Source organism: Ruditapes philippinarum, unplaced genomic scaffold (genome assembly GCF_026571515.1).
Source record: "Ruditapes philippinarum isolate M1 unplaced genomic scaffold, ASM2657151v2 ctg682_1_1_1_1, whole genome shotgun sequence".
Lineage (NCBI taxonomy): Eukaryota > Metazoa > Mollusca > Bivalvia > Venerida > Veneridae > Ruditapes > Ruditapes philippinarum.
In genome coordinates, this window is record NW_026852798.1 from 82,407 (window position 1) to 94,678 (window position 12,272).

A 12,272-nucleotide genomic window follows, 5' to 3' on the forward strand; every position below is an offset into this window, starting at 1 on the left:
TAAGAAGTGCTACGAAAATGATGAGGGTTAAGCAGTGCTACAAGTATGGTAAGGGTTAAGCAGTGCTACAAGTATGGTAAGGGTTAATAAGTGTTACAAGCATGGTAATAATAAAGCAGTACTACAAACATGGTTAGGGTAAAGCAGTGCTACAACTGCATGGCAAGGCTTAAGCAGTACTACACACATGGTAAGGGTTAAGCAGTAATACAAAAGCATTCTAAGAGTTAAGCAGTGCTACAATCATGGTAAGGGTTAAACAGTGCTACAAGTATAGTTAGGGTTAAGCTGTGCTACAATCATGGTACGGGTCATGCAGTGTTACAAGAATGGTAAGGTATCAGCAGTACTACAAGCATGGTTAAGGTTAAACAGTGTACAAAAGCATGGTTAGGGATACGCTGTGCTAGATGTATCATGATGGTTAAGCAGTGCTACAATAATGGTAAGTGTTAAGCAGTGCTACAAGCATGGTTACGGTAAAGCAGTACTGCAAGCATCGTAAAGGTTATGCAGTGCTACAAGCATGTTTTGGGTAAAGCAGTGCTACAAATATGGTAAATGTTAAACAGTTCTACAAGCATGGTAATGGTTTAGCAGTGCTACATAAATGGTAAGGGTTAAACAGTGCTACAAACATGGTTAAAGTATGCAGTACTACTAGCAGGATAAGCGTTATGAGGTGCTACAAGCATGTTTGGGGTTAAGCAGTATTACAAGTATCATAATGGTTAAGCATTGCTACAAGTATGGTTAGGGTTAAACAGTGCTACACGCATGGTAAGGGTTAAGCAGTATTCAAAGCAAGGTAATGGGTATGCAATGCTACAAGCATATTTTTGGTTAAGCAGTGCTACAAGCATCATCATCGACAGGTAAGGGTTAAGCATTTCTACAAGCATGGTAAGGGTTAAGCAGTTCTACAAGCATGGTAAAAGTTCAGCAGGTCTACAAATATGGTAAGGCTTATGCAGTGCTACAAGCATGGTAAGGGTTAAGCAGTGCTACAAGTATGGTAAGGGCTAAGCCCAGTTACAAACATGGTAATGATTAAGCAGTGCGGCATGTATGGTAATGGTTAAACTGTCCTATAAACAGGAAGGAGTTAAGCAGTGCTACAAGAATGATAAAGGTTAAGCAGTGCTATAAGTATGGTAGTACAAGCATGGTAAGAATCAAGCAATGCTACTATCATGGTAACAGAAAAGCAGTGCTACAAAATGGTGAGTGATAAGCAGTGCTACAATCATGGTAAGGGTTAATTAAGCAGTGTAAGGGTTAAACAGTGTTACAAAGGTATTGTAAGGGTGCAGCAGTGCTACAAGCATGGTAAGGGATAGGCAGTGCGACAAGAATGGTAATGGTTAAGCAGTGCTACAAGCATGGTAAGGGTTAAGCATTGCTACAAAGGTATTGTAAAGTGCAGAAATGCGACAAGTATAGTAATGGTTTAGTAGTGCAACAAGAATTGTAAGGGTTAAGCAGTGACAAAGTATGGTAAGGGTTAAACAGTACTACAAGCATGGTAATTGTCATGCAGTGCTACAAAAGCATGGTAATTGTTTAGCACAAAAAACATGATGAAGCAATGCTTCAAGCAGGTTTGGGGTTATCAGTGCTAGCTTGGTAAAGTTTTAGCAGTACTACAAGCATGGTAAGGGTTAAGCATTACTACAAGTATGGTAAGGGTTAAGCAGTACTACAAACATGGTAATGGTTAAGATTGCTACAAAAGCGTGGTTATGGATAAGCAGTGCTACAATAGTCTGGTTCCCTGGCATCTAACAAGTATAAGTCTTTGGGTTAAGGGTTAAGCATTGCTACAAAGGTATTGTAAGGGTGCAGAAATGCGACCAGTATATAGTAATGGTTAAGCAGTGCAACAAGAATGGCAAGGGTTAAGCAGTGACAAAGTATGGTAAGGATTCAGCAGTGCTACAAGCATGGTAAGGGTTAAGCAGTGCTACAAGCATGAAAGTTCTTTCAAAATGCAGATAGAAAATGGTGGTGATATATTAAGGTCATTTTTTTTTTTTTTTTTTTTTTTGAAATATACAGTATTTATTCGATTCTACTGGATTTGTACAAAGCTACAAAACGTACATGTACCTAGTCCGATATATAAATTGGACAGTTGAGTACTCGCTCATAAGAAACTAAAACTGTATCACAACTTCATATTATCAAGGGCTAAAACTACCCTGTATATACCTATATTTTCCATAAGAGCGTGGGAAAGGTACCGCATATTAAATTCCCGTAAAATTAAGTCAATTTTAAAACTAACAGATCGTATTCAATTGATATCATATTCTTTGAGGTCGCACACTCGAAGAATACAAAAAGATACTAGATGTTGTAGAAATATTTTTTAAAGTCGATGCATGGTCAGAAATATGCGCCTCTTTTTTGGGCATTGTTCCTGAAATTATATATGATATGACCAGCGTTATAAGACTGCAATTTTGATTAATAAAAATTATTTGAAGAAAAACTTTATAGATATCAACAGTATAAACCCTGCCATGGTAGTTTTGCAATGTGGAAATATTACTGAATATTCAAAAGGGCTAGACATAACAGTTATATTTATCTAATGAAATATTTTTTATACTAAATAATTATGAACGGGTTATACATGTATTATGGTCGATTATGGTCGATTCTCGAAATAGTTGCTACATATATCGATAGAATGTGCCTGTTATTTAACACACATAAATATTGTTCATAAACAGAATAAAATGGTCCGGAACAAACTATGATGCTGCTATTTTAAGTAGGGTTTTAACTGTTTGGCAATGATTTCCTTACAAGTATGCGCACAGCTGCTTGATAATAATAGTAAAAAGTATAAACACTTTATTTTATGAATGTTACATGTCTTATTTACAATATGTAGCCTTAAATTAAACTAGGTCTAGTAATAAAAGTCCCTGATAAAACTAGAGAAAAATAGGTACATTATTAAATCAAATGCAAATGCTAAAAACGTGCAATTATTATGTCCACAATAAACCAAGTAATATCATCATAAACATAACGGAAACACATAGAAATGGTCACGTGCCAGACGTAGATTTAGAATCGTAAATGTATACAAATGTAAAGTGGAAGAAACTTTATACTAATTAGAACTATTGCAATAGAGATCGACTGTAAATCCCAATTTTCCGTGTGTCTTTTTATCAGGTGCACCCTTGGATTATGTTTTATGTATAGGTTAAAGTTTATTAGTACGTATAATTTACAGAATTATTGGTAAGCCCCGCGACCAATTTAATTTAGTAAATACACGTACTATACAGTATAGATAAATTTTAACCGGCTTAAGTGTTTTAAATTATTTCTATAAACAGTCGACTTATTAAAATGATTAACAGTTTGTCGATTTACCAAAGGAAATGTGTTACGTTTCATTTGAAATAATGCAGTTCTATTGGTTTCCAACACTAAAAAGTTTAGCCTAGTTAAGCTGAGACATAGATCTATATTAAGCAAATAAATGCATTTACTACATAAGTAACATCTATAGGCTATGCCAAGAGGATCCTGTCAATTTTTTATTTAATCTAATATTTTGTGTCCGATAACTATTCAAAGATAAAAAGAAACAAAATTCTTAGAAAATATGTAACCAGCTGTGTACAACGTTATGCTAAGTAGGCAGGCCTATATATATCTATCTTAATCTATATTTATGTGTCAAATACGATTTGGCCAGCTAAAATTAATCTTACAGCAAAACTTTAAATATTTTTTACAAAAGAGAACTAGAGCAAGTATAAAATGATAACATTTTTAAATAGAGACGATAACGATATTTAGTTGAAGGGTGACGTCATACTCCCGGTGTGTATGGCGCTTTGTATACAAAGGCCATACTCACTTTGAAAGAGGTAACCTGACATGATTTGTGTTTTCCAATATTGATATTTTGACTTTCATCTGATAATTTTACAATCATTTCATCGATATACAATTATTTAAACGTTATATGTTTTCTCGGCAATATTTTTGCAGTCTTCAATGAAATTCTGCAATATTGCATAAATGGAAACACTTCCGGTTATTGGATTTTTAACTATCCTGACTCCCCCATGACCCGATTATTGTCACAAGGTCTACGTGACGTCACAGCTATACTGCAACAACATGTCAAACAGAAAGCTTTCAGGTGCGTGAAAATTTGGTCTCAGAAAAACCATGTCGTCTCAGAATCCGACGGAAAGGGAGGCTGACAACACATGGGAAAACTTGGACGAAGGTGTTAGGAGGGCTGTCATCTGTCTTAGAGATTTTGCCAGAAAGGGGGAGAAGGATTTTCAGTACGTGATTTCCCTTAGTCCTTCTGAACTGGGTGTTTTCCTGAAAGAATTCTACCTTCAACTTAGAAACCAAACTGATGAAGATGGTGCCTCCGGTGTTGCCAATTTGCAGCGAATCAGAGCAGACCTTAGTGAATACTTTAAAAAGGCAATAGACGTGGATATAACAGTTGGCAACGATTTTACTGACTGTAACAGAATTATTGATGAGAATAATATTGTTAAAGATACAGGTGTTAAAAATACTGTCATGAAAAAACATTCAAGGCAACGAACTTTCACTTTTGAAACAAATGAGCTGCGACAAATATATCTGAGTGACGCTATGAATCTCGATCAGCCGGAGACATTGCAAAACAAGGTTTTCTTTGACGTTTGCATGTTCATTTGTAATCGCGGAAAAGATTTTTTAAGACTGATGACAAAAAATGACTTTGAGGTGTCCACTGATCAGAATGGACGAAGGTATGTTTGGTTGAAGTACAATTCCAAGTTCAGCTTTAGTGAAGTGGTTGGTGGAACTACAGCGGAGTCTGTGAAAGGGTCGCAAATAGGAGAGCGCATGTATGAAAGGCCAGGTAACAAATTTAGAATTTACATTTTCATAGTTCCTTTAACACGTAACTTTTCTTGATCTGTGTAAGGGTGACAAACAAGACTTGTTTGAATAGTATTTTCTTTCATAACTTTTTAAATGTTTATTTTTTTATTAGATATAGTGTATAGCCTGTATATTCTATTGAGTAACTTATATACTTACAATGAACCTTTATCGTCTGGTGTCCTAAATTTGTCCCTGTCCTAGAGTCAACAGTCAGAAAGTCTCAACAAATGTCAGTTAATAAAGAAAACAGTTATATATATTTATACATCAAAGTTAAAATTCAATGTATCTGCAAAATTTCATTATCATAGAACGCTTGGATCATAAGGAAATAAAATTATAGTGTATCAAACTAGCACTGTAAAATGGTAAGGGTAATGAATCCATATATGGCCACCTAAGAATACATAGAATATCTTTAGGAAAATGTATTAGTATTTTTTGGTCAAAATTAATGAAATTGATTTATCAAACTTCACTTCAAAGGGAAAAAACAAAAACATTCTATATATAGCTTTCTCGCTAGAGCATGTGGCTGAGGTAATGCATCAGTAGGGATTCTTTTTTTCTCAACCATTACACCATTTATATGACTAGATAAGTCAATGACAACAACAAAAACTACTTTCCATGCCACTTTGACCGTGGTCATTGCTGTACTTAAGTCTTAACATGTCAGTATACTTTTTTTATAGGAAACAACTTATTGCAGTGCCGGTTGACTGTAGTGAAATACATTTTAACAACACAGGTGTAAACCCCTACCCTATTATTGAACATTCAAATTTCATGTTATAGATTTACTGTATTGTAAAGACTAAAATATATTTTTACCCAATTGGATTTGTAAAGACAGTTTTCCATCAGTCTACATATATTTAAGTTTGTTCTTGCTTAGAAACAGCTTTGTGTCCTCACTTCAAGATATATTCGATCTTGAATAATGAATTCACCTTTGCTAACAGAGAAAGAAACTTGTGTGATGAAACACTGTAAAATTATATAGCATTTGACAGTATTATTACTCAAAAATTCATAAGATTGAAACAGAAAAAGATGTATGAAAATTACTAAAATCTTGGTCAATGGTGCTTACTTGGATGTGGTTTGGCCATCTCTTGTTCTGTATATATATATCTATCTGTTTTTTATTTAAGTAATGTATGTCAACTGTTCTTTCAAGGAATTATCTGTGGTTAATGATACTTGTTTGGGACATTGTCAACAGCCAGTAGATTAAAAATATTCTTTTTTTGGTCAGTAGGTCAAAGGTCAAGGTCACATTCCTAGCATTGACTATTTAAAGCTTGTCTGAACAATTTCAAGAATACACTTTAGCCTACAGTCCTAAGATTTAGTGCATAGATAGGGCATGACTAGTAAATGTCCCCTATAGATTTGTAGGTCATTAGGTCAAAGGTCAAGGTAATGGTAGCAGTGTGTAAGTTCTTCAGCTTTTCAATAACATGAGAGCTAATATGCCTAAGTTTATGAAAATGAGAGGACATTGCCTATATTGACATGGGACATTGCTTATATTGACATGTAGGAGACCCCTATTAATTTTGTGATCATAAGGTCAAGGTCTTATTATGCAGTGACACATGAAATACTTGACTAATCAAGAACAAGAGTTTCTTTCGGAACTTGTTAGTTATATGATACTGTTACTTATTTATGATAAAATATATTATTGCATATTTAGTCCTTTTATAAAAGATATGTATGTAAAATAATTATGCTACTGAGACAACAACTGAAATGCATTACTAGCTTTTATCATTTTTTCTGAATTATATTTGTTTTATCAGAAATGTATGCAAAAGAAACAACATAACAACGGTATGGAATACCATTGACTGTTATTTCAATAATTATAAAAATTTTGACCAATTCAGAACCAATGATTATGCGGCAGGAGTGGCAAAATCAGTTGTTCATGTCACATGTATACAGCAGCGGGACTCAACCATGGGTGTTTGGATTGCTCAAGTCCAGTGTACTAACCACCACACAATAGTGGCTGTTGCATTTTCTTCATGTTAATTGAGCTTATCCTTTGGTTCAAGACCTTGCTTCTGCATGCTAATTTTTCATGTGATCATTTTTCTGTGTATAAAATATTATATATCATACAGACAACTAAGTTTAGAAATTCATCAGATGAAAACAGACAAGTGAGTCAAAATCAGATTTTGCCAACCAGGATGTGGTAGTCCTTCAAGGCCAGGATATCATTGAAGCGCTTTCACTTAAATAAAGTCTTTTAATCTTAACAAATTTCTTAGTCAGAGGATTAAACATTCTTCTTGGTCCACCCCCACTATTGCAAAAAAAACAACCAAAAAGTTTCTTGTGTAAATGGTTTTTATGCCCCCACCATGTAATGGCCGGGGCATATAGTGTTACCCTGTTCCGTCCTTCCGTCATTCTGTCCTTCCATCATTTTGTCATTCCGTCATCATCAGTTTCCTATTATTCATTATCATTAGTTCATTACTTAGTAACTTAGCCATTATTTTGGCTACAAATATGAAATATGCTATTTTCAAAAGGTTAAGACTGAATAATTTCAGTGCCTTGAACATTGTATGGAAATGGTTTGTGTTAACACTGAAAAGTTTTAAGGACTTTGAACTTAAAATGAAAAAAGTAATTTGTGCAAACAAATTTGGAACTAAATATTATAACATCATAAATTTTGGCTGCATGAGGGGGCATCCTTGGCATGATGACACATTTCTAGTTTCTATATAAAACTGATGACAATTCAGGTGTTTTCATGTTGTTTTTTTTTTTTATATTTCTTTTTTTTTCATATTTCTTAAACTAAGTGATAAAGTGTATGAGTTTCCTTGAATTGCAACGACTTATGCAATTCTCTGCTTATGCAATACACTCTGTTTATATTGAAATAAACTATTTGTTTTATTTTTGAAAATGTGACACTTTATTTGTTGTTATTCTCTTAAAAAAATAGCAAATAAAAAGGATTGCTCGGGAATGACAGAATAACAAACAGTTCATGTTGTTGTTGTCTTTGACAGTTCCCTTCCTTCTGTTCTAGCAGTTAATTATTGGTCATTCTTTAACTACAGGTAATAATGATATAGAAATATCTTACAAGGAATAGGTGCTAAAGAACTTTTTCCTGTTTTTGCTGTCCGCCGCAGTTCACATGAGTTTTATGTGTACATATATACGTAATACATGACTTGTGCTTTCCAAAACACAGCCATTTGAACTTTTCTTAAATAAAGTGTCATGAAAAGAAATATTATTACTACTTATTCATACATTATTCATACATTTTATTTAACTCCATGATTAACACATGCCTTTCTTCAAGAAATGCCTGGGTATTACAAAATTAAAAATTTATTCTGATATAATGTTAAACTGTTGCAACTAACATTATATAGAATCAGAATGGGAAATTAACACCTAAAGACTGTATTTAAACCTAAAATTTAAGTAACCAAACAGGGAAAGGCCCAAAGAAGGCCCTTAATGAGAAAGTTCAAATATGTGTACAGGGTTGAATACTAGGCACTAATTTTATCCGTAGCCCGAGTGATATAATGATGCGCATCCTAACTCCAAACAGTGATGTTATCAAGCGATAAAATCACTGATTTGAATATATTATTTCAATTCTAACACAACATCAACAAATAAATGCTGCATTATCTGATATTATGAAAAATTGCGCCTGATTTGTTTCCGTGCTTATTTAAAGCGCATCGGATTCTTTTAGTGATTATGTCACATGTATAATGATTACGTCACATATCTTAAACTGTGACTCTGTTGCATAATAACACACACTTTTGGTTCTTCTATATTCAATAGTGAAAAATGCGGGTTGTGTTAGAATATTTTACAATGTTTTTTCTGGCTGGCCTTTTTCACCAGATGACTGAACAATTCAATACATGTACAATGTACCTTTGTACTTCTGATAAAGTTTTGACCCAGGTATATACTGCATATATAAGGGATTGGAAGAGATTCCAGGATTGATAAAGTTTGAGGAAAATATAGGGCGGGTTTTATGAGAAAGGTGAAGAAAGCCATAATCACATGTATACATTTTAATTTCCCTCCTGAATTTCTGAAATAGACTTGTCCATCTCCATACTTGGAACTGTCCATCATCAGTTTTTTGGGGTAATCAGAATGAAAATTTAAAGTTTGTTATGAGCCAACAGTTTAGAGCCTCATTGGTCAGATTGCATAAACATGCAAGGCTGGTCTGAGTCTATACTGGACTTGCAAAGACTTATCATGTTTTGTTCCAAATGTATGTTTACAAGTTTATTCTACAGGTATGGTCTTAAAGACTTTGAGCTTGGCATGTATGGTTAAAGCGACTGACTTCAAATTCAAAGTAAATTATCACTTAGTCCGTCATCTCTTTGTGCTAATTTAAGAACAGATGAGGAAGATGGTTGAACTCGATCGATTAAATGCTAGTTGTTAGATTTGTTGTGACAATTTATAGAAAGAGGTGTGTCTGAGGTATTCCTCCGCCAGTTTATTGTTTATAGCTGTAGAATTGCAAATTTATAAATTTATACATGTAACATTGACAGTGAACAATTGACAAAAACTAAATTAAGCCCAATAAATAAAAAAATGAATGAAATTTCAAATCAACAGTTAACCACAAGTGATTAAAGAATTTGCTGCCAATGTATGAACAGTCTGAAGACATTTTTAAGTTGCTGCTTTTTCTGCAAAAACTTATACTTCCTTTTGAACGTCAGACTTTAAGGTTAAAGATCATTAAATCATTTGTTTTAACACTTTTTTAAGTACCCTTATTTATTTAGTTGCCAAATTGAGGAACATCTTAAAGAAAATCATGCAAACATTGTTGTTAAAGCGATACGTCTGCAGCATGTTGTATACAATTTTGTCAAAATCAAAAATGTTTAAAAATTTGTGACCTTAAAAAGCACATTATGCCTCAGAAATTCATATTTTTTTTAATTCTTTAGAAAATTGTCAATCAATTGTTCAATAATGTTTTGATGATTAGTTAGAGCATTTAAGATGTTTAACAACTGAAGAAAGTATATATAAATCATGTCCTTGGGATCAAAATTAGTCCCGCCCTTGGGGTCACTTAATTTATATAGAATTGTATACACGGTGCATATCCATATCGGTACCCTCTTTGCGAAATCTGCTGAAACGGTACCCTCTCTGAACATGCACAGGTCATTCTCTGCTAAAAACAAACCAGCGATGGATACCAATCCAGTAAAATTCCATTGTAATAAGGAAAGGAGGTATGTCACGTAGAAAAGATGTATACCACGGAACAATAGGGTGTTTTATTTATGTGCTGATTTGTCATGTGCCCGATTTTCATGTACTGCAACTTCACAATAAGCTACAAAAAATCGACATGTCTTGCTTCGCCCATCACCTCGACCTATTTTTCGGGCTGAAATGAACCTATGGCTTGATTATATATGCATCATACATATTTAATATGTTCATATACATATCATCTTCGGACAAATGGCAGTATATTGTCAAAAATAAATGTAAAATTCATAAAAACACCCTACTTTCGGTTTTGCAGCGGCACGGGCTCCCTCTTTTCATTTGAATTTTTATATCACAGGTACCCTCTCATTATTGAACACATAGGAACCCTCAAAGCACGACATATACTTTTATTTGCGTTAATCGTTAAGTGTGTATGTAATACTTTTTACTTTTATGTAAATATTACATACTTAACGATTAACGCAAATAAAAGCATATGTCGTGCTTTGAGGGTACCCATGTGTTAAAAAATGAGAGGGTACCTGTGATATAAAAATTCAAATGAAGAGAGGTAGCCCGTGCCGCTGCAAAACCGAAAGTAGGGTGTTTTTATGAATTTTACATTTATTTTTGACAATATACTGCCATTTGTCCGAAGATGATATGTATATGAATATATTAAATATGTATGATGCATATATAATCAAGCCATAGGTTCATTTCAGCCCGAAAAATAGGTCGAGGTGATGGGCGAAGCAAGACATGTCGATTTTTTGTAGCTTATTGTGAAGTTGCAGTACATGAAAATCGGGCACATGACAAATCAGCACATAAATAAAACATCCTAGTGTTCCGTGGTATACATCTTTTCTACGTGACATACCTCCTTTCCTTATTACAATGAAATTTTACTGGATTGGTATCCATCGCTGGTTTGTTTTTAGCAGAGAATGACCTGTGCATGTTCAGAGAGGGTACCGTTTCAGCAGATTTCGCAAAGAGGGTACCGATATGGATATGCACCGTGATACGTAAAAATATTTTAAAAGACTTCTCCTGAAAAACAGCAATGGCTACAGCTTATATATTTTGCATGATGCATCGTCTACTTCTTCTCTATGGAAGTTTTATAAATCATGTCACTTAAGGGTCAAAATTTGCCCACCCTGGGGATCGCTTATTTATATAAATTTGTATAGGAAAATACATTTAAATCTTCTTTTCTGAAACTACAATGCCAAGAGGTTAGATATTTGTCTTTAACCATTTTGTAGCAGACATCTGCAAATATTTGAAAATAAGAAAGAGCAGCTAATGGGTGAAAAACAACTAAACTAATATGACCTCATTACTGACTTAAACATTGAAAAGGAGCATCCTTGGCTGAGAAGTAGGTCGTTGATTTCAAACCACTTGTCCCTCACCACTGTGGGTTCAAATCTCAACAGGAATTTGGGATTTTTTCATGTGAGAAAGCTACCCAGCTAGCTTAAGGTATCTCTTCTCAGGTGCCTGTACATGCCTGAAATAATACATGGAAGAGCTCCTTAGGTCTTCCTCTACCAGTAAATGTGTTGATGGGACGTAAAACCCAATCAAACATTGAAAAAAAATTGTGACTTTTTAGCAACATACAATGTATCTAATATGTGTTGAGGGGGGGGGGGGGACACCTTGTACATGTACAATGCATAATTATCTTTTTTTTAAGTAAGTTATTGAAGTTACTTAAGACATGCATTGCCCAGGTTATATACATGTAAGAGAAAATGCTGAGGTTATAAATGTGGTATAAAGTGTCAGCCATTATCAGCAATTAACAAAACAAAGTCATCTCCAGTCCATGATTGTGTGGTTTTTAGTTAATATGTACGTTTAATCTATATATGGATGATGTCAGATACTGTTTTGCTGCCATATGAAGAACTTTTGAGTTGTAAATAATACTTAATCATCCATTGATCCCTTATTAACCTTGGTTCCATGGTAACATTATTCATATACTTGTATATGAACTTGTCACTTAGAAAATAGTACTGGTCAGGTGCTAATTTTCA

The 12,272-nt window shown here is 34.0% G+C and overlaps 1 protein-coding gene across 1 annotated transcript in view; it reads left to right on the top strand.

Annotated features, from left to right (window-relative positions):
- The first annotated feature begins 4,114 nt into the window (after positions 1 to 4,114).
- The window catches only part of LOC132724466 (uncharacterized), a 36,274-nt gene continuing 28,116 nt past the window's right edge, over positions 4,115 to 12,272 (top strand). The window contains exon 1 of the mRNA XM_060709338.1: positions 4,115 to 4,906. Coding sequence (XP_060565321.1) covers positions 4,207 to 4,906 — 700 coding nt within the window. The 5' untranslated portion in view covers positions 4,115 to 4,206. The remainder of the gene's footprint in view (positions 4,907 to 12,272) is intronic.